General features: G+C 37.9%; 1 protein-coding gene across 3 annotated transcripts in view; it reads right to left on the bottom strand.

The window, feature by feature from the left end:
* The window catches only part of smoc1 (SPARC related modular calcium binding 1), a 329006-nt gene that overhangs the window by 27894 nt on the left and 276717 nt on the right, over positions 1 to 24395 (bottom strand). For all 3 annotated transcript variants that reach the window (XM_088648925.1, XM_088648923.1, XM_088648924.1), the window contains exon 13: positions 17170 to 17417. In XM_088648925.1, coding sequence (XP_088505051.1) covers positions 17170 to 17417 — 248 coding nt within the window. The remainder of the gene's footprint in view (positions 1 to 17169; positions 17418 to 24395) is intronic.

Here is a 24395-nt window from a genome sequence, read left to right as displayed (position 1 = left end):
GATTATAATAAAGAAGATATGAATCATCATTTAATTGGGTAGTAATATTATATAATTTTCTCCTAGCTGCGGTGCTGAAGTCCCACCCTACATCGACAGAAAAATAAAGGAGCACGCAATGCATTACTTGAAAAATGCATATGCAAGGCAGGGGGCCAGGAGATCTGGACACTGAAAATAATAGGTTTCTGGTTCTAACTGTTAGACAATTAGACAGGGTTTGCAAATGGTGGACAAAAATTGTCTTTACTTCCATTGTAATATTTTTTTTTGGAAATACAGAAGTTGTACATTTTAAAATTTATATTTGAGTCAAAATGTGGTTTTGAGTTAGATAGTGTGTTAATGTAATTAGTTTGTGTTTGTCATTGCTATACTGTATATTGCCATGTTACCAGAATTTGTAGCTGAAGTTTAAGACTAGTTGTGTTTTTTTTTATTATTGCCCATATGTTGATTGTTGATTTAGTCCTCTAAAGTTATCCGTATATTAGTCCTCTAAAGTTATCCGTATAATAGACCTCTAACCATATAAGTATAATAGTCCTCTAAAGTTATCCGGAACTCCAACCATATAAGTATAACGAACATATAATCATAGACGTATAATTGACGTATAACAATAGACGTAGATTAGAATTTCATTCTAGACGAATTGCGGACCACATTTATATGTCTAAGGTATGAATTTAATAGACATATATTATATGTCTTTTGTCCACTGGGACAGCACTGTGCTATTGATATCAACCTACAAGAATACACTGAAGAGGGAAAAAGTGCAAGTGCAGCTGGTTAAGGTCTGGTCAGAAGACAGCACACAGTGTCTGTAGGGGTGTTTTGATTGCACTGGTCTTTCTTTTTCAAATCTTTGCCAGTTTATACAAACTCATAGATCTGGCTTGCAGTTATATATCTTTCTGCAAAGAAATGTTGATTCCTATTTATCCAGTTAAAGTTTTTTCAAATTATAAACCTTGAGTAAAAAAAAAATGCTTCAAAACTGGTTAATGAATATGATAACATCAGTGGGCTGATACTGAGATTATGTGCTGAACAGATCAGTATTATATTTCGTTATATTTTGCCATGCAGTTTGCCTACAGGGCCAAAAGAGGAGCCGAAGATGCTACCCTTACATTATTGAAGCTCTTATATTCTAGAAGGCAACAAGACACATGCCAGGCTTTTATTTATAGATTTCTCATCAGCCTTTAACAACATTCAACCACACTTATTAGTGGAAAGATTACGCTCAAATTATAATCAGGACTTTAATATTGTAGATTCAGTCACTGATTCAGTCACAGACACTGAGGACCAAGAATTAGATGATAATTTTCAGAAATTGTGCTACAAAGAAATAACTATAACCGAGATCAAGACTGGTATTAATAATCTTAAAGACCATGAATGCCATTGTAATGATGGTTTGAACAGTGAATTTTATAAATGTTTTTAAGGTTAGGTAGCAGAATTCCTTCTACTTGTGTTTAATGAAGCCATAGAAGTCAAAGAATTGCCCCATTCAATGAGACAAGGACTAATATCACTTATACCCAAGCCCAATAAAGACACTGTGGCATTAGAAAACTGGAGGCTCATAATTCTATTAAATAATTATGTAAAATTACTTGCTATAATATTTTCTAGCAGAATAAAAGTACATTTAGGCCAGATCATTGATGAATCACAATCAGGTTAGGCATATTTGTAATAGTACTTGTTTTATTTTGGATTAGATTACAATGTTTTTTTTAAGGGTGGCAGCTTGATATTATTTTTAGATTTTTACAAAGCTTTTGACAGAGTTGAACACAAATTTAATTTTAAGGCATTATAATTTTTTTGGCTTCGGTCCATTCTTTCAGAAAGTTGTTAAGACACTATATAATCAATGCAATAGTTCAATTAAACTCTCTTGGAACAGTAGTCCAATTAAATAGTTCAATTAAACTTTCTATCTTGGAATATCATCAAGATTTGAAATTTAAAGAGGTATTAGGCAAGGCTGTCCACTTTCCCCACTCTAGTTTTATAGGTAATGCAAATAATGGCACTTCATATCAATACAAACCATTTTCAACGTATCAATCTATTGGGAACAGAAATTAAAATCTGTTAGCATCAATTAGCTGATGATTCAACCATTTTTTAAGAAATGAGAAGGAGGTTAAAAAGGCTATTGAGGGAATTAATATTTTTCATCTGTTTCAAGTTTATCTCTGGTATTGAGAAGTGTGAAATATTTCCATTAAAATACTGTGATCTTGAAACTATATGTGACATTCCAGTGAAACAAATCGTAACGTTTAAAATATACAGATGCAGCCATTCAAAACGAGGTATGGTGCTGTACAACACGGTGGGCGTGTCGCATCTAATCGCATCATTTCACATCATACCGCATCATACCGTATGCAATTTAGATTATGTTAATAGTATCCGGAATCGCCTTATAAAACTGCCAGGTGGAGTTAATAAAGCTTAACCTCTCCTGTACACCATTTGAGCTGTCACCAGAAAACTCCTGGTTTCAAATCCTGATCACTGCTGAGGGACAATCTTTATTCAATTAAGAATTTAAGTTGTATACTCTTTAGACTTTTAAATTTAAATGGTGTATTACAGCATGTTAAACTGTATTATACATTATACAGACCAGCTGGCAGATGTCTTCTCGGACATATTCAATCTCTCCCTAGCTCAGTCTATAGTTCCTTCCTGCTTTAAGAAAACCACCATTGTCCCTGTTCCTAAGAAACCCAGAGTCAGGTGCCTAAATGACTACCACCCTGTTGCACTCACATCAGTTATCATAAAGTGCTTTGAGCGGCTGGTCAAAGCATACATCAGCTCCTCATTGCCTGATTGTGTCGCCAGGCATAACTCAAACTCCATCATTAAGTTTGTGGACAATACAACAGCCATTGGCCTGATCACAGATGGTGAAGAGTCTGCATACAGGGTGCCAGGAGAACAACCTCTCTCTGAACATCAGTAAGACTAAGGAGATGATTGTGGACGATAGAAAACACCAGGGAGGAGATCACACACCTATCTACATCAGTGGGACTGCAGTGGAGAGGGTCAGCAGTTTTAAGTTCCTGGGAGTTAACATCTCAGAGGACTTAACCTGGACCCAACACACACACACCGTGGTCAAAACAGCACGGCAGCGCCTATTCTTTCTCCGTAGGCTAAAGAGGTTTGGCATGCCATCACATATTCAGGCCAACTTCTACAGGTGCACTATTGAGAGCATCTTGACTGGTTGCATCACTGCCTGGTATGGGAACTGCTCCGCCCGGGATCGCAAAGTACTGCAGAAGGTGGTGAAGTCAGTGCAGCTCATTACCGGCTGTGAGCTACCAAACATCCAGCATATCTACTCAGCTAGATGTCTGAAGAAAGCCAGGTCCATTCTCAAGGACCCCAGTCATCCCAGTCACAAACTGTTTTCCCTCCTACCATCCGGTAAATGGTATAAAAGCATTCGGTCCAAGTCCAACAGACTACAGAACAGCTTCTACCTCCATAAGACTGCTAAATAGCCAACCTGCAGCTCCTTTAGCAAATCACCTGTGTAATGGCAATATGGACACACAGTTTTCACTGTATTCAGCATAACCGCACTACTTGTATATATTGCATACACCATGGACACATAGCAGCTCTACTCATATTGAGTTTTATTCCGTTTCTATTACATCTATTATTATGTAACCTTATTTTCATAACCGCAATTTTGTGATTTTTGTGTTTTTGTGATTCTTGTGATTTTTGTGAGCTCGCAGAAAAGACATTTCATTGCCAGCAACTACTGTTGCATGCTGTATTGTTGTGCATTTGATAAATAAACTCTGATTTGATTTGACAATAAAAAGTTGGCATATTTTATGAAAGCAAGATTGCTCAGTTGGACAAAAGTACACAACCTACCACCTTTATCATAAATATTTTAATTATGCAGAAATATTTTATGCATCAAAGTCTTTACCGAAGATATTACGAATAGTATCAATAATGAATGACCTTGGACAAGCTGTAAACTCAAAGTATTACCTGGTCCACATTCTTTATAAACGTAAAAACTTTATTTTTTCATTGACAAAAAGTAACACCACAGCATTTCGTTGATCCAATCACGCATTCATTTCCAATCATACAAAGTCTTGAGAATCTCCGATTCACCATGCCTTTCACATGCTCATAAAATATATTAATTTAGGAACATAAACATATTCCTGTATGTAAACTGTACTGTATATGCCTGGTATTGGTAGTTTAAAGAAAAAATACACACCAGTATTCCATTTCTCCCTAAACATTTTAAGCATCAAAGTCTTACATGTGGTTATTTTGGAAACGTATTTACGTGCTCATTCTGACCATATAACTGTACATTTATATACTTTGCGAAGTGATCATTTTAACCTTTTCTGCGAATATGCTCTTTATCGGAGTAGACAAAAGCATACTTTTAGAATTTGATTAATAGGAAATATAATATGGAATCACGTATCTTAAGAAATTAATTACGATATAATTATATTCAGTTACTGTATCACAAACAGTAGTATAAGGCTTTCTATTGATATTTTTATGGCTGTTTCACCAGACTGCTGCATCAGTGTCTCTGTGATGTGATGGGTTAAATGACTGAGTTGGGTGTTAAAATCCAGCAAACGCTGTGAGTTTTCTTTTAACAAATAAATATTTCTTTGAAAAACTAAAATAGCAAATATTATGGACACTATATTGACATTTTTTATATTTCTAAATATCACAACATGTTCATACTGTATGTTCACAGCGGGACCGCAGGGTGTAAGGAAGAAACCCACGTGATCCCGAAAGCGCTACATCATTAATACAGTAATATCTTCCATGTCACATTAACACATTAAAAGGAGGAGACACTTTACACTTTAACTCTTCAGTTCACAGAGAAATTTCACCAGAGCCTCACAACATTGTCCAATAATACTCTTCTTGTGTCTAATTTTTTGTTCAGCAGGATTCAAGCAGGATTTCATATAAAAGGCAGCGACGTCACTGCACTGGCAAGCCCAAATCAAAGTTTAACCCGTTCAGAGCCTACATTACACTTTCGCATTTCATTTTGACCTGAAGACTCTCACACCTGAAGAAGGCTTCACAGCCGAAACGTTGCTTTTTCTCTCTTCTCTTTTCAGCATGGAATAAACCTATTACTTGTTCCTTTGCAGACTACGCAGGCTGAAATAGTGTTGTACAGTGATAATAGACATGGGTAATGTTATCACCATTAAACTATGTGCTTACCGCACAATTCCTGCTAAACTAAAAGTGTGTATTGTCTGTTTAGGGTTCTGTAGCATTCCAGTTTATGTTGTGTTTGTACTTGCAAGAATAGTGATTACAAACATTAAAATCATACTTGCTTTATACTGTCCAACTGAGCAATCTTGCTTTTATAAGAGATACCGACTTTTTCATGCTTAATGTGTACGACGCTATAATACAGTTTAAAATAATTAAAAGTCTAAACAGTATCAACTTGAATTCTTATCTCTATTAATATATCTATGAAGTGGTATTAAATAAATACAGCTTTTTGGTATAGATTACACTTTTCTAAAATTTATTTAAAAAATAAAAACTATTACAATCTAATCTTTCCAAGTTTGATCCCAAGAGTAAGTATAATATGCTCCTGCTTTGTTTAGCGATGGTATGAAAAATAAATCTAAATGGTGATAAAGCCATGCTGAAAGTTTATTTAGATACTTAGAAGACAAAGATAATGATTTATGTTGCATTGTCAGATTGTGAATCAATAAAGGCATTTAATTAAACACACGTTTGCGATTTAAATCAAAATGGGGGTAACGGGGACTCTTTTCTCTCTCTTATTATCAAAACTCATTCAATTGTGGTTCTTTAGGTTTCACGGAGGGCTTCTCAGATAGTTGGGCATTCAGGTAGATTGCCAGGCAAAAGGATTAGTAAATATATTTTGTTAAAGCAAGTCAGTTTTTTGTGACACATAAAAGACATATTGTGGCATTATTATTTAAGACAGACACAGTGACTCAGACACTCGTTGAATGAAAAACAGCACTTTATTTTTCAGTACGGCTGGAGCAGCACCCAAACAAATGCAAACAAAATAATCTTCTTCTTTAAGATTAAATTCTTATATTATTCTTAATAGTTGTATCAAGCAGATTACACTTTCCCCCAGCTCTCAATAACAGACTGATCTATTTTTTTAAATCACTGCATACGTATACCGATTTCATCTTCACACCTCTTCCCACTGATCTCTCACAGTTCGGATACTCTTTCTCACCTGCCCTGCCCTTTGTTCTCCTGTGATTTACTGTTTATTCCTGCTACCATCCACTCCTGCCCTCACACCTAAAGAAAACTATTTTACATTTCTTTATGCAGTTCATAATGCAATTAACCTTTGCTTGTTTCTTTGCAGCCAATGCACACTGACACAGTTCTACCACTCGAATATTATTGTACTTATTATTCACAATTTAATTTTATAAAAATGCAAGCGAACAACATAATTGACATACTCAATGAATAAAAACAATATAGAAATCTATAAAATAATAGATAATTACTGATAAGATAATACAAGATCAGTCAATTGAGAACTGATCAACTTTGTATTACAAGCTAAGATAATAAACACATATATGGTTGTAGTATCCTCTTACGAGGCACCAGTAATGTAGGGGTTGTGCATTTACTGGGACAATTCTTAATTGTAGCAGTAAATCACAAAATGATTATTTTCATGGCATTAGAATCCAACTTTGCGGTATAACTCAAACAACGCACACACACAGGTACTAATAAACTAAAATACATTTATTAATACATAAAATGTGCATATAAACATAACAGATCTTATCAAGAGGGTTAGCAGAATACAAAAGGTATATATTCAATCACGAAGAGCTACCAATACCAAGAGGACATACATTCAGTATATCATTCATTAATCCTAAATGAACTTGGGTACAACTTCTACACTAAATACTCAAAAGCAAGTACATCACTCATAGGAATTAAATTGATATCAACTGGTTGAGATACCAATTGAATTCTCAAGCTGTAATGCAGAAAGTTGAATACTCATCCAATCTGTGGGGATTCAGATCTCCTGCGGACAAAGAAGCAAAGGCAGGCTTGTTGCTGTGTCCAATCCGCGTTCTCTGGCCAGGCAGTGCTAAGTGCGGCTTGCGACGTGGTGGAGCTGATGCTCTCTGAAGACTAGCTAGTTAGTTCTGGCTTACTAGCAGAGTTTGTGCACAAGAGAAAAGTGACTGTGGGTCCCAGCAGGTCAGGAAGAAGACCAGTTCGTTCCTGATGAAGCGCTAGTCCTGAATACTGATTCAGCTGTCCACAGTTCCGACCTGTTCACAAGGCCTGCTGCTGATGCTAACCTCGGGTGGATCCCTTGGTTACGCACTGGCAACCTCCGTCCTCGACTCTTAGAACAAAGGAAAGTCCTGCACTCGGACACATTAGCCGTTACTGTTCTGCGCTTCACAACTGTCCTGCCCTGCGAACCATTCCACAGGCTCTCTGTGTTGCCTGTTTTTACCTAGAGGAACTGCAGGTTGTTCATTGGTTGAAAGTTTCATGGGCATCAGATACCCAAGTGGAGTTAACCTGCCCTACCAGTTCCTGATTGGCCGATGATGAGTAACCATGTACTCTGACCTTAGGGTTGTAAACAACTCTGCATCAGACTCTCCCTTGGAATCTCAGACTTTAAGGTGCCAGATAACCATTTGTTAAGGTTGCTGGAGAATCTCAGGAATTGGGGAGCTGTTCCTTATCAGGACACTCTATCAGCTAGACAAACACCTTAATTGTGAACCAAATGGAGTGGCCTCAAGCACAACTGAGATGAAAGAGAGAGGGACTGGCAAGGGAGCAGAAAACTTAATTCCTGTATTTTAATAAGCCTCGCCGCTACATAGTGATACAGTATGTAATGATAATTCCCTGCATTTGTATAGAACTTTTTATTACAGAGGTTCACAAAGCTCATAGCACGTAGAAAAGGAGACACTTCTTACACCACTTGAAGTGCAGGTGGGTACGTGGGCGACACACTGAAGTAACTCTGTGCTAGCAGCCCCACTCCACAGAAGATCAGATGAAGTGAGAAAATGTTTTACCAATTGAATTTTAGGGAGGAAAGATTGTACCAGGTCACCAGGGTCAACTAGATTATTTTGTGCCCCCTTGAGTTTTGTTTTTACAAAAGCTTGTAGTACAAACATGTCCAAGCTTGGTCACCTAAACGCAACATGCTTGGTAAAACTGGATTATTGCCAGGTCACCAGGGTAAACTCTTACTATTTTATTTAAGCCCCTACAAACTTTAATAGGATGTTTAATGACCAAGCAGACAGGACCTGATTTTCATGTCACGTCCGAGAGATGGCTCCTCCTACAGCATCACTATGCATTTTACCAGCATATTAATGGGGAAATTGAGAGATAAATTATTAATAATTATTAGTTAAGTAGATGCCAAACCTTTAGAGTGCAGTTCATTTACATATGGAAAGTTTGGGTATGACCACCTGAAAGACTTTTTCGATTAAAATATAGAAAATCCTCAGTGATGTTTAGATTAACCTCACTGCAAGCAAAACCCCCAAAAAAAATTTGGAGGGGGGGATATTCTGAAAACAATTGATTATAAAATGATCTGTCAAAATGCATATGAAATAAAATATGCTGGACAGAGAGGTGAACATTATTATGCAGAACATTGTTCAAGGACAAAAAGGCTGCATGTCTCCTAGTCCTCTTTTAGGTTTGCTGTATTACTTTTCCTAAGTATTCTGACAGAGGAACACCTGAAACATGATCCTAAATTAATTCCTTCTGTCTGGAGACTAAACAGATATCAAGGGAACCAGATGTCCAACATTGACCACTACTGGTGAAGTTAAAGCTATAAAACACTGTTGCCAGCATGGCACTAGCCTCCTCAAAGACATTTGTGTAGTATTAGAAGGTATTATATCATTCAGATTTAATATTCTGAGATATTTCTCACATCTAATTAGACATTAGATATAAAGTAAATTATATGATTTTTAAATAACTGGAAATATTCAACTTAAATAACTCTAAACTATGCCTGTTTCTAATGCAGTTCTGAAAACTGAGATTTATGCCCAAACAAAATGGAAGATTCAGTAGAAAAAAACAGATTAATGCTAAATGGGCTTGTAGTTGTGATTGGTAAAGAGTTGTGAAAGTTTTTTCCCGATGCATCTGTGAATTGTAGCGGTTTATACTGTAGGTGTATTTCTGATGGACTTTAAATACTGTAGGTGAATTTCAAATGGGGCATTTTGACGTACTGTTTGGTTGTGATCTTAATTTAACAAAAGTATTTTTGTGATAATAACTACCAGATGAATGCAGTAGCTACTTAGTACTCAGTTTCAATATTCAGAATGCCAATTTAATGACAAATACAACTCAAACTTTTCAACCTGAATGCCCAACTATCTGAGAAGCCCTCCGTGGAACCGAAAGAACCACAATTGAACGAGTTTTGATAATAAGAGAGAGAAGAGAGTCCCCGTTACCCCCATTTTGATTTAGATCGCAAACGCGTGTTTAATTAAATGTCTTTATTGATTCACAATCTGACAATGCAACATAAATCATTATCTTTGTCTTCTAAGTATCTAAATAAACTTTCAGCATGGCTTTATCACCATTTAGATTTATTTTTCATACCATCGCTAAACAAAGCAGGAGCATATTATACTTCCTCTTGGGATCAAACTTGGAAAGATTAGATTGTAATAGTTTTTATTTTTTAAATAAATTTTAGAAAAGTGTAATCTATACCAAAAAGCTGTATTTATTTAATACCACTTCATAGATATATTAATAGAGATAAGAATTCAAGTTGATACTGTTTAGACTTTTAATTATTTTAAACTGTATTATAGCATCGTACACATTAAGCATGAAAAAGTCGGTATCTCTTATAAAAGCAAGATTGCTCAGTTGGACAGTATAAAGCAAGTATGATTTTAATGTTTGTAATCACTATTTTGCAAGTACAAACACAACATAAACTGGAATGCTACAGAACCCTAAACAGACAATACACACTTTTAGTTTAGCAGGAATTGAGCGATAAGCACATAGTTTAATGGGGATGACATTACCCATGTCTATTATCACTGTACAACACTATTTCAGCCTGCGTAGTCTGCAAAGGAACAAGTAATAGGTTTATTCCATGCTGAAAAGAGAAGAGAGAAAAAGCAACGTTTCGGCTGTGAAGCCTTCTTCAGGTGTGAGAGTCTTCAGGTCAAAATGAAATGCGAAAGTGTAATGTAGGCTCTGAACAGGTTAAACTTTGATTTGGGCTTGCCAGTGCAGTGACGTCGCTGCCTTTTATATGAAATCCTGCTTGAATCCTGCTGAACAAAAAATTAGACACAAGAAGAGTATTATTGGACAATGTTGTGAGGCTCTGGTGAAATTTCTCTGTGAACTGAAGAGTTAAAGTGTAAAGTGTCTCCTCCTTTTAAACTTGTTAATGCGACATGGAAGATATTACTATATTAATGATGTAGCGCTTTCGGGATCACGTGGGTTTGTTCCTTACACCCTGCGGTACCGCTGTGTACATACAGTATGAACATGTTGTGATATTTAGTCATATAAAAAATGTCAATATAGTGTCCATAATATTTGCTATTTTAGTTTTTCAAAGAAATATTTATTTGTTAAAAGAAAACTCATAGCGATTGCTGGATTTGAACACCCAACCTTACGTCAATCAGTTAGTCACTTAACCCGTCACACCACAGAGGCACTGACACAGCAGTCTGGTGAAACAGCCATACAAATATCAATAGAAAGTCTTGTACTACTGCTTGTGCTACAGTACCTGAATATAATTATATCATTATTAATTTCTTGAGATATGCGATTCCATCTTATATTTCCTATTAATCCAATTCTAAAAGTATGCTTTTGTCTACTCCGATAACGAGTGTATTCGCAGAAAATGTTAAAACGATCACTTTTCACAAAGTATATAAACGTACAGTGATATGGTCAGAAGGAGCACGTAAAAACGTTTCCGAAATAACCACGTGTAAGACTTTGATGCTTAAAATGTTAAGGGAGAAATGGAATACTGGTGTGTATTTTTTCTTTAAACTACCAATGCCAGCAATATACAGTTTACATAATATGTTTATGTTCCTAAATTAATATCATTTATGACCTTCAGATGCGTTATGCTCCTTTTATGCTCAGTGACTAAAATTTCCCTTTAGTTGTAAAATTCCATGTAAATATTGAATACTAAACAGATTAAATGTGCACATGAGATTAAATGATTAAATCTTTCCACTGCCGACCAATGCACCACAAGTGCCCCAGTTGGTCATTTTGGCCAGCCAATCACGTACCGCGGTACAACGCGGTATGATGTATTGAGTTGCGTGCAGTACTGGCTTGTACCGCACTCTTTGAATCTATATAAAGATCAGACAAATTAATTAATTTTTACTCCAATTATGGAAAAACCGAAAACAAAATCATGCTTGGTTAATGAGAGACCTATCATTAACAGGGCGTGCGCTTCTTTCAAAAGCAGAAGGAATATTTTGGTCAGTATATACTGCACTGGCATTAGAGGTACCCCAATCTGTAATAAATAACCTTAATAAACTTCTATATGATTTTATCTGGAAAAATAAATATCACTATCTGAAAAAAAAAACAACTAGTACTAATAAACAGGATCAAGGTTACCTACATGTTCTGGATTTTAAACCTTCAAATACAGTTTTTAAAATTAATTGGAATAACAATTATCTAAAAATATAGACAGTTTTTGAAATGTGATCCCTTAATTTGTCTGTGAGAAGGTGGGCAGACTTATTAAGATCCCTATTAAGTTATCCAATTTTTATAAACAAGTACTTATATCTTGGACACTGGCCTATAAACACATTTCCCCATAGACATGTTGTATTTAGAACAACAATGATATACATTATAAAAATCTTTTTTTTTCAAAGATGGTTTAATAATGGTATTATATTGGTGAGACAATTGCTAATTGAGAATGACAAATTATCTTTTGTAGAATTTTTGGAGACCTTCAAGATTTCAGTTACGCCCAAATAATATGAAATAGTGTTTGATGCTATCCCTGGGGGGGGTTACTCTCCTTAGGGGCAATAAGGCAATAACAAAACATATACTCTAATTACTCAACCAATCAATTAACTTCTATTGTCTTATTGGGTGGTGATAATGTTTTAGAAAAGTAATGTAATAATAATAATAATAATAATAATAATAATAATAATAATAATAATAATAATAATAATAATAATAATAATATAAAGAACATATGTTTACCAGCATACATTTCACCTGCAAAGAGTTACTGTAATTCTAAATGTAACAACATTAATTGGCAGAAAGTATGGAAATGGCAAATTGGTATTGTCTTACCAATAAAATTAAATAATAGTCATATAAAATTATTCATCAAATTTATCCAATTAGTCAAACATTATCCAGATTTAGGCTCAACTTAGATGATCAATGTGTGTTTTGTAAAATAAAGAAACTTTATACCATTTGTTTTATCAATGTACTGAACCCAAAACTTTTAGGAGTGAACATTTCTTATTAAGATCTTTACATATTCAGTTTTCTTTTAATAGGTTTGACACCTTACTTCATTTTACACATACAGATATGGACCAAAGGTTTATATTTATAAGAATAAATCTATTTTTAATTATGTGAAGATACCATATCCATAAAATGAAATGGATAAAATAAAATGTTTTGGGTTCTATGGATTACGATAGATCTTATTTTATCTTATCTTAAAATACCATATCTATAAAATGAAATGGACAAAGTCCACTCCAGATATTAACCTGTTTAAAATGGAATAGTTAAAAATATTCAAAATGTTAAAAATAAGAAAAATAAATGAACCATTGACATATTATGTTAAATTGTTTCTGTAAATTAGTTAAGTAGCTCTGTCTATTCTTATTGTAGCGGCAACACTTGTTAATAAGACAGAATTAAGTGTTGCTGTGCTTTCCTAAATGAGACCCCATCTCTCTTTTCATCTCTGTGGTGCAGCCACAGAGAAGCTATTCATGCAGGCTGATTTAAAGATGTTTTCTTTTGATAAGGGACAGCTCCTAAATGGGGATGCACTTAGCTAAGCCTGGCTATCATGATCAATGGTCATCCATTGGCGCCTATCTGTCTAGGGAGTGCCAGATGGACATCTGGAATGCATTCCGAAGTGTCAGGAGTAAGTGACTCATATCTCACCTTGATCAACCAATCAGGGACTGGTAGGGCCGAGTAACCCACGTGGGACTCTGATGCCCAGGAAACTTTCAGCCAATGAACGAGCTGAAGTTCCTCCAGGTAAAAACAGGCAACACAGGAGACTATTCTAAGGACTATTCTAGTAGGGGAATTCAAAGGAGATTTCCAGGGGTGCGAGACAATTCCAGGGCAGGACGGCCCAGGAGCAGAAAGGCTCCCAAGGGCAGGACATTCTCGCAGGGCGCCTCTTGACCATCCTGAGACTCAGCCCGGACAACCACGGAACGGCCAGAGTCTAGAGCGGAGGTTGCCAGGGAGTAACCCGAGGATCCACCCAAGGTTAGCATCAGCAGCAAGCTTCGCGAACAGGTCGGAACTGTGGACAGCTGAATCACTATTCAGAACTAGCGCTTCATCAGGAATGTACCGGTCTTCTTCCTGACTTGCTGGGACCCACAGTTATCTTTTCTCTTGTGCACAAACTGTGCTAGTTAAAGCCAACACTAACTAGCCGGTCAGTGAGCATCAGCAGCGCACTGTCGCAAGCCGCACAGCACAGCCTGGCATGGAGCCAGAGAGCCCGCAGGAGATCTGAATCCCCAGAGATTGGATGAGTATTCAACTTCAATGCATTACAGCTCGAGAATTCAATTGTTATCCCAACCAGTTGATATCAATTTAATTCCTAATTGATATCAATTTAATTCCTATACAATATTTTGCTTCATTAAATGCCAATTAATGATGTTTGTGTTTTGTTAATGGTTATAAATAAAATATAAAAAACTGAGGAACAAGAATTTGAAATTCTCAACAGTTAAAAAATCTTGGCATTGTTGTTGATTATAAATTAACCTTTGAGGAAAACACAGATGTAAATGCAAGAAGTGCCAACAGTGATTTTTCTTCCTTAAAAACCTCTCAGTCTTTTAATGTGTGTAGTAGATCAATGACTTTATTCTGTAGAACTTTTATTGAATCTGTCCTAACATTCACTGCTGTATCCTGGTTTGGTAACCTTAATACACGTAATAAAAATACATTGAGCAGGATTGTGAAGGTAGCCAGCAAAACTTGGTCTACAACAACTATAGCTTTATGACTTAAACTACTGCTTTAAGATCTACATCAACCAAATAGCGCAGAAGGTCAATGTAATCATTGACTGTCATGACCACCCCTTGCACAGTGAATTTGACCTCCTTCCATCTGGGCATCAATTAGACTGCCCAGATTCAAGAGAAATTGAACTAATTCATTATTCCCACAGCTATCAACCTGCTCATTTTGGACAATTGACTGTGCATTTACTTTATTTACATGTTTCCTTTTTCACCATACAGTAAAATTTATTGTGTGTTAAATGTATTGTGTAATGTGTTATGTCTGTTAACTATTTTTAGTGTTGTGTCTTTACCTGCCTGCAAAGCAAATGTATCATCTAGGACAATAAAGTAAGTCAAGTACATCAATTCTCTGTTGCCCACAGTCATGGAAGCACATGACCAGCTCTGCACAATATTGAATTAGTGGCTCCTGTCCACCAGTCCACCTTTTTCCAAGAGCAAGACTAACCTCATATTCTACTGCAGACAAACCAGCCAGATTATACAGTGCCTTGCAAAAGTATTCACCTCTATCCACATATATCCCAATTCGTTGATTTACAAATGATGTGTGTACATTTTGTAAAGTGAATATTTTGAATCCCAATTGAACACTTATATAGGTGTAAAGTTGCCATAGCCGGCCCAGGGACGCCAAATTGTAAATGTAGTGTGCTCTCTGAAGGCACCAGTTCTGTAGGATTTGGGCATTTACTGGGACAATTATTAATTGTAGCAGTAAATCACAAAATTGATTCTTTTGATGGCTTTAGAATCCAACCATGCGATATAACTCAAACAACGCACACACACAGGTACTAATACACGAGGATACATTTATTAATACATAGAATATGCATATAAACCTAACAGATCTTATCGAGAGGGTTATCAGAATACAAAAGGTATATATTCAGTCAGTTACAAAGTGTAACACATCAAGAGGACATACGTTCAGTATATCGTTCATTTAGACCGTTTCGTAAATGAACTTGGTTATAACTTCTACATTAGATACTCAAAACAAGTACATAACTCTTAGGAATTAAATTGATATCAACTGGTTGGGATAATAATTGAATTCTCGAGCTGTAATGCATTGAAGTTGAATACTCATCGAATCTCTGGGGATTCAGATCTCCTGCGGGCACAAAGAAACAGTTGCAGGCTGTTGGTGTCTAATCCGCGCTCTCTGGCTGTGTGCCAGGCTGTGCTGTGCGGCTTGCGACGGTGCGCTGCTGATGCTCACTGACCGGCTAGTTAGTGTTGGCTTTAACTAGCAAAGTTTGCGCACAGGAGAAAAGATGACTGTGGGTCCCAGCAAGTCAGGAAGAGGACCGGTTCGTTCCTGATGAAGAGCTAGTTCTGAATAGTGATTCAGCTGTCCACAGTTCTGACCTGTTCATGAGGCCTGCTGCTGTTGCTAACCTCGGGTGGATCCTCTGGTTACTCTCTGGCAACCTCCGGTCTAGACTCTTAGAACAAAGGAAAGTTCTGGCACTCGGACACACTGGCCGTTCCGTGGTTGTCCGGGCTGAGTCTCAGGATGGTCAGGAGGCGCGCTGAGAGAATGTCCTGCCCTTGGGAGCCTTCTGCTCCTGGGCCGTCCTGTCCTGGAATTCTCCTTTGAATTCCCTTTAGAATAGTCCACAGAATCTTCCACTGAATCTCACTGAATCTTCCAGGCTCTCTGTGTTGCCTGTTTTTACCTGGAGGATCTTCAGCTCGTTGATTGGCTGAAAGTTCCATGGGCATCAGAGTCCCACGTGGGTTACCCGGCCCTACCAGTCCCTGATTGGTTGATCAAGGTGAGATATGAGTCACTTACTCCTGACACTTAGGAATGCAGTCCAGATGTCCATCTGGCACTCCCTAGACAGATAGGCGCCAATGGATGACTATTGATCATGATAGCCAGGCTTAGCTAAGTGCATCCCCCTTTGGGAGCTGTCCTAGGAAACCTTATCAAAGGAAACCTTAAATCAGCCTGCATGAATAGTTTCTCTGTGGCTGCACCACAGAGATGAACAGAGAGATGAGGCCTAATTTGGGAAAGCTCAGAAACATTTAATTCTGCCTTATTAATAAGCCTCGCCGCTACATAGGTGAAAGATGAAATGTCAAAACAATATTTTGCTCTTTGAAATTTTTTGTTTACCGTGATGTGTGATGTCTAATGTGTGCCTTTCTACAGCTTTATCGCTGAGTTGTTTTGAAAGCTCTGTGGTCTTCATGTTTAATTGCTTGAAATTTACTGCCTTTCTGTGTCCACATGCATTTATTTGAAATCATGTGAGTTACCATTATGGTACAAAAATAGAGGTCATTCAACTACTTGAGTGACTTGTTAAATTTGTACACTGGAACTTATTTCTGCCATAGCAAAGGGGATGAATACTTACAGTATGCAATCACCATTTTAGTTTTGGATTTTTCATTGTGGTTTTAAAACCGTTAAACTAAACCCCAAAACTGTTCAGTTTCAGCATTCAAGTTTTGATTAAAACATATTCACTTTGAGAAATATGTGTACTGTATATCATTTGTAATTCAAATTGTAAATCATTGGAAGTGGGTGAATACATTTGGAAGGAACTGTATTTCTTAGACAATATGAGACTCTAAAAAGCACTTTCAATCATTTGCTTTACACATGAAGAAGAAATATGCTCACCTCCATCCCGACTGACACCCAAGCACCCCTTCAGCTCCAGCAGAGAGATGGCCTTGTCCTTGTTCAAATCACAGTAATCTGTGAACTTTCGTGCACATTTTTTAGGTTTGGCTTTCTTCTTGACATAGCGCTTGAAAGGTTTCAACTCCTTTTTGTTTATGTCACTGCTGCCATTGTTGTCTAGCTGCCCAAAGTACCAGTGAACTACTCGTTCCTCCAGAGTGTGACTGGGGTCTGGCTCCATGAACCTGTGGAGGAGAGGTGCTATGAATCACAGGCATGCCACAGATGAGGGTACTATGAACAGAATTGCTTGGCTTTGCCAGAGTAACAGGGTGGTGTAAAATACATTGTTCCCCCAAATTTGTAAAGAGTGTTTTTTATCCACCCTTTTGGTGAACTTAATATTTGCTTGAACTGCGTAAATAGACTTGAAAATGTTCTTGGAAAGGGAATTTAAATCTGGAGTCCATCCAAATATGTTATACCAATTCCCAACTGTGAAAAATGACTAGAAATAGCAATCATCAAGGATCATGTACTGATGTAAATACAGTAAATCAGTCTACATATTTTTAATTTGTGCATCTGAACCTCACCAATGTGGAGAACAGCACATCTTAATTTAGGATGATACTAGTTTTCAATTTAACTCACTTGATGCAGCCAGCAAAAAGACAATTGGCGGAGTGTTCAAGACAATATATACTGTATGTACACAGGTTCACACCACCTGAGTGACATCATGTGGGTGACACATAAGCAGCTGCTTAAACTCTGGATCAGTGTACTTGCATTCATCTCACAACATGAGGATTGAGAATAGGTGTAAAGTACAGATGTGCACCACTCTAGTGTATTTTTAACACTGTTCACCCTCATGGATAACACAATTTACATGAACACTGATAAGCTTTAATTAAAAAAAATAGCTTAAAATAGGCTTGGTAAACGTTGAAGGTCACAATTCTTCCATGAAGAGGGTACCTTTAAAGCAAAGATGATGACACCAAAAATTTTAAAGCCCTGGGAAAATACTCAGATAGTACGTACAGTTAAAATTCAAACTGAATTAAAAAGGACACTGTTTATCATGGCAATGCTTGTGATCAGTTGGTTTAACCGACGAAACAGGGCTAATAATCTGTCACATGACTTTGGGCCCGGGTTTCGAAAGTTTAACCTATCAGCAACAAAGCAAAATTTACATGATAATAAATAACTATATACAACATGTATGCAGTAAAATAAACACATAAAACATATTTTGTGTGTTATAAATTCTTCTGAAGACTCCTTGTTGTTCTTCCAATTGATTCCTAATAACCAAAGTAAATTCACACAATTTAGTGTTACAACTAAATATTATGCCAGTAAATTCACAAAACCCCTACAGCTTTATATGGCTGAAACTGAAATCTTCAATCTATCTAAAAAAATTAACCAAAGCAAATGAAAAGCTAGGATATGAATGTGTTAAGAATGTGAATATAAGGCTTAGACGCTGAGATTGTAAAAGAGTACTGATGAATTGCAAGAACAGTGGCAAAATCTAACAGATGCAGCCATTCAGAACACGTGTTAATTCATACTACTGCATTTGTGGCGTAACGGTAGAGTGTGTGATTCACTGGCCAAAGACTAACAAAAGGTGGCACTTGTGGTGTGTTAGATGTTAGTGAAATGACTACATCAATCTTTCTCTGCTTTGCTTCATTAAATCCACTTAATATGGAATATTAATATGGAATTATGTAATTTAAGGGAATTTTTGGTAGCTGACAATAAAAATAATAGTTCAGGTGGGTAGCTGCGTCAGCATGCGTAGGCTGCAAAGGAACAAGTAATAGGTTTATTCCATGCTGAAAAAAAGAAGAAAGAAAACACAACGTTTCGGCTGTGGAGCCTTCTTCAGGTGTGAGAGAGACAAGGCAGTAGGCAAAAGAAATGTAGCAGGAGAACAAAGGCTGGGAGGGAGGAGGAGTGAGAGGCGGGAGCAGGGGACAGAAAGAGAGGCCAATCAAGAGGTGTGAAGTCAGAATGGGTGTAGAGAGGTGTGAAATGAAACTTCCAATGAATGGAGAAAATTTAAAAGAACAGTAGTCTGTCGTTAAGAGAAGGCAGAATGTGTGATCCTAGCTGCAGAATAATTTTGGTTTCGGTAGTCTTTCTGATGTATGAGTTTGGAAAACCGTCTTTGAGAACACAGACGGAGAGATTAGAGTGCTCGTGGCCGTCAGAAGTGAAATGAGAAAACAATGGGCTTGGAGAGATCTTTAATCTTCACAGCCCTGACTTGTTCTCTCCTCATTCCTTTTTCTCCAATGTAGTTGGCTGGGCATTTACTGCAAGAGATACAGTAAATAAGGTTGCTGGAGGTACCAGATGCTGGGTGATCCGGAATTGTCCTGAGGGGCCTTGTATGAGTATGGTGTTGGATGTGTACTTGCAGGTGATGCAGCGAGCTATGTTGCAAGGGAAAGTGCCTGGTGTGGATGGTTGTTGAGGCCGGTCAACTGTGAACTGTGAGAGCTGTGAACAAGGAGGTTACGCAGATTAGGTGGTCGGCGATATGAGATGATGGGACGATCAGAAAAGAGGGCCCCAATGGAGGGATCATCCTGTAGGATGGAAAAGGTGTGGTTAATAGTCCTGGGGATAGGAAGTGTGTTAGGGTGGTAGGGAAGCACCAAAGGAACGCGGTTGTTACGGTGGGAGTTCCTGATCGGGTTGATGGTCCGGGGGGAGTTTTGGCTCGGGCAAGGGCCCTGTCAATCACACTGCTGGGGTATCCTCTGTTGATGAAAAAGGAGTACATTTCAAGGGCTTGGTTCTCGAAGTCTATGTCGTTGCTGCATAATCGTCGTAGCCTGAGGAACTGTGAAAAAGGAAGAGAGTTTTTAGTGTGGTTGGGGTGAAATGAGCTGTACAGGAGGTAGCTGTGTGAATCCGTGGGTTTGTAATAAACTGAAGTGGAGAGTCGGGGGCAGTTGATGGAGAAGTTGATGTCTAGAAACGGAAGAGTAGTGGAAGATATGTTAACTGAATATTTGAGGGACGGGTGGAAGTTGATGAAATGGTGCAGGAAGAACTCAAGCTGATCGTTGGAGCATGTGGCGGCACCAACGCAGTCATCAATATATCGTTTGTAGAGGTCAGGGACATAGCCAGTGTAGGAAGCGAAGAAGCGTTCTTCTACCCAGCCGAAAAAAATATTGGCATAGCTGGGTCCCATTCTGGTGCCCATGGCAACTACACTAACCTAATCCTCAAACGGACAGTGCTTGATCCACACACTACCTGGTACACCTTGCAGAATTGGTCCTCACACTGAACGCATTCTCCTTCAATAATCTTTTACCAACAGGTTAGTGGAGTTCATATTATATGTTCATATTTCTTATAATTGTATATATCACAGTATGGGAACAAGTAATAGGTTCATTCAATGCTGAAAGAGAAGAAAGAATGCACAATGTTTCACCTGTGGAGCCTTCTTCAGGTGTAAGAAAGATAATAATAATAATAATAATAATTGCTTACACTTATATAGCACTTTTCTGGACACTCCACTCCACTGTAAAAGCACTTTACAGGTAATGGGGACTCCCCTCCACCACCACCAATGTGCAGCATCCACCTGGATGATGCGACGGCAGCCATAGTGTGCCAGAACGCTCACCACACATCAGCTATCAGTGGGGAGGAGAGCAGAGTAATGAAGCCAATTCATAGATGGGAATTATTAGGAGGCCATGATTGGTAAGGGCCAATAGGAAATTTAGCCAAGTCACTGGGGCTATACCCCTACTCTTTTCAAGAAGCACCGTGGGATTTTTAATGACCACAGAGAGTCAGGACCTCGGTTTTACATCTCATCCAAAGGACGGCGCCTGTTCACATTATAGTGTCCCCGTCACTATACTAGGGCATTAGGACCCACATGGACTGCAGGGTAAGCGCCCCCCTAACACCTCCTCCAGCAGCAACCTTAGTTTTTCCCCGGAGGTCTCCCATCCAGGTACTGACCAGGCTCACACCTGCTTAGCTTCAGTGGGTTGCCAGTTCTGAGTTGCAGGGTGATATGGCTGCTGGCAAAGATAACATAGCATGGGAAAACAAAAGTCAGGAGAGAGGAGGGGGTGGGAGCAGGGGAGAGGCAGAGTGGCCAATCAAGTGGTGCGAGGTCGAGATAGGTGTGGAGAGGTGTGAAACGAAACCTATAAATGAATAGAGAGACTTAGAAGAAAACAAGTCGTTTAGAGAAGGGGTAAGGTGTGAACCAAATTTCAGGATAATTTTAGCTTCTGACGTCTTTCTGCTATATGAGTAAAGAAACCCTACTTTGAGAATGCAGACAGAGAAATCAGTGTAATCATGGCTGTCAGAGGTAAAATGAGAAACTATGGGCTAAGAGAAATCTTTAATCTTCACAGCCCTAACATGTTCTCTGAAGCGGCCTCCAAGTCTTCTTTGTTTCTTTGTTTTCAATGTAGATGGTTGGGCATTTACTGCAAGAGATACAGTAAATAAGGTTGCTCGAGGTACAAGATGGAGAGCAAGCTGGGGTATGTGAAAAGACAAATTCAGAATGCAAGAAATTGTGTGTCTAATAAAGTGATCTTAAGATGTCATCTGAGTGATCCGGAATTGTCTTGAGGGGTCTTGAATGAGTGTGGTGTTAGATATGTACAGATGCAGCCATTCAAAATGCACGGTACAAACCCATACCATGGGCATCACCACACCATACCGTGGTATGTGATTGGCTGGCCAAAATGACCGACAGGGGCACACGTGGTGCAGTGGTCGGTAGTGAAAAGATGTAATCATTTAATCGCTTTACTGTGCACATTTTAATCTGCTTAGTATTGAATATTTATATGGAATTTTACCACTAAAGGGAAATTTTAGTAGCTGAGCATAAAAAAATAGGAGCATAATGCATCTGAAGGTCATAAAGGATATTAATTTAGGAACGTAAACATATTCTGTAAACTGTATATTTCTGGTATTGGTATTTTAAATAAAAAATACACACCAGTATTCCATTTCTCCCTAAACATTTTAAGCATCAAAGTCTTATATGTGGTTATTTTGAAACGTTTTTTACGTGCTCCTTCTGACCATATTATTGTACGTTTATATACTTTGTGAAAATATATCGTTTTAACCTTTTCTGCAAATATGCTCGTTATTGGATTAAACAAAAGCATACATTTAGAATTGGATTAATAGGGAATATTATATGGATTCGCGTATCTAAATAAATATATAACGGTATAACTATATTTCTATATTTATATGTGTATTGCTGCTTCAGTGCATGGCATATGATGTGTCTTGGTGGCGTGACAGCTTAAGTGACTGATTTATAAGAATGAGGTTGGGTGTTCAAATCCAGCAATCGCTATGAGTTTTCTTTTAACAAATAAACATTTCTTTGAAAAACTAAAATAGCAAATATATTGGACACTACAGTGTATTGACATTTTTTATATTTCTTAATATTACAACATGTTCGTACTGTATGTACACAGCAGTACCGCAGGTTGTAGGGCGCAAATACACGTGAGCCCAAAAGCCCTACATCAATGTTGTTCATTCGCCTGGAGCTTCGCAGTTTTTATCTCTTTCTGTGGGAGTGCTGGCTGTGCCGAATTAAACGGGTTTCACAGCTATTTTCAAAGTAGAATAGGGTGAGTCTTCCAGTGAAAGAGACTCCACCTTCCCCCACGGATGCATTTTCTTAGAAAAACAGATTCACAATGCGAAGCTTTGTCAGTCTTCTGTGTAAAAAAAAATTGCTTTGAACACCATGGGTGCTGTTTTTAAGATGCTGCTGAGTAAAGTATAGGAATTTTCCTGCTGTCAGCAGTATTGTGTATATAGTTGATACTTACCTGAATGAAAACAGGACATAAAGAAAGGGTTTCAGAAATCAAACAAAGCTTTATTCCTTTGTTTTGTGGTCTGGGTAATTGGAGGCTACGCTGTTATGCTTCCTATGGTGATATACAGGTTTTTCACACGAAGCCGTATTGAGCAATATTTCTCGCGTTGTGAACGTGTGTACACAGCGGTCCCCCGGGTTCCAGTTAGTGCGTAATTACGCATCGATGAAGGCTTTCTGTGTTTCCCATGAGAAGATATAATCAACAGAATATTCGAGCGTGGTAAAAAAAATTGGCTTAAAAATGACATAGTGAAGGCTTTGAAAACAGTCACAATGTACTTTGTACATACAGCAAGTGTTTTTTTCGTAACTCTAAGAGGTTTCGTGAAAAAGCTACAGGCGTGTCGAAATCATTTTCGAACTTCAAGCTAACTTTACCCCAGTGTGGGCACCGCATTGTTATCTCAATCACCTGCTAATTCATTTTACACCATGGGAAGACAGTAAATTGTACTGTATCTGTACGGAATGTGTGTTGCATTTTCAAAATTAAAGTGTTTAAAATTATAATTAAAGAATGCATTTTGAGTGCTTGGATCTGGAAATTCATGTCATCACTGCAGAGTCGTCGCAGCTGAAGGAACTGTGAAAAGTGGAGAGTTTTTAGTGTGTTTGGGGTGAAATGAGCTGTACAGGAGATAGCTGTGTGAATCTGTAGATTTGTAATAGACCGAAGTAGAGAGTCAGGGATTGTTGATGGATAGGTTTATGTCTAGAAATGGAAGAGTAGCAGAGGATATGTGAAATGTATATTTGAGGGATGGGTGGAAGTTGGGGAGGTGATGCAGAAAGTGCTTTAGCTGGTCATTAGAGCATCTGGTGGTACCGACACAGTCATCAATGTATCGCTTGTAGAGGTCAGGGACAAAGCCAGTGTAGGAAGTGAAGAAGCGTTCTTCTACCCAGCTAACAAAAATATTGGCATAGGTGGGTCCCATTATGGTGACTCCACTAACCTACTGGTAAAAAAGATTATTGAAAGAGAAAGCATTAAGTGTGAGTACCAATTCTGCAAGGCGTACAAGGGTGTGGGTGGGTGGATCAAGCACTGTGCATTTGTCCACTGTGTGCTTGAGGGCTGATACCTTCATTGTGGGGGTTGATGGTGTAGAGAGATGTGATGTCCATGGTAAAAATGTAGTATTCTGGGCCCTGAAACTGGAAATCATTAAAAAGTTGGAGGTCATGGTTGGTGTCCCTGATATATGAAGGAAGACCTTCAACCAGCGGTCTCATAAGGCTTTCTCGACAGCCTCTTGACTGTAGAACA

This window comes from Lepisosteus platostomus, chromosome 10, assembly GCF_059453375.1.
Source record: "Lepisosteus platostomus isolate fLepPlt1 chromosome 10, fLepPlt1.hap1, whole genome shotgun sequence".
In the NCBI taxonomy this organism is placed as follows: Eukaryota; Metazoa; Chordata; class Actinopteri; order Semionotiformes; family Lepisosteidae; genus Lepisosteus; species Lepisosteus platostomus.
The sequence above is the reverse complement of the archived record's forward strand: the minus strand, read 5'-3'. Positions and strand labels throughout refer to the sequence as shown.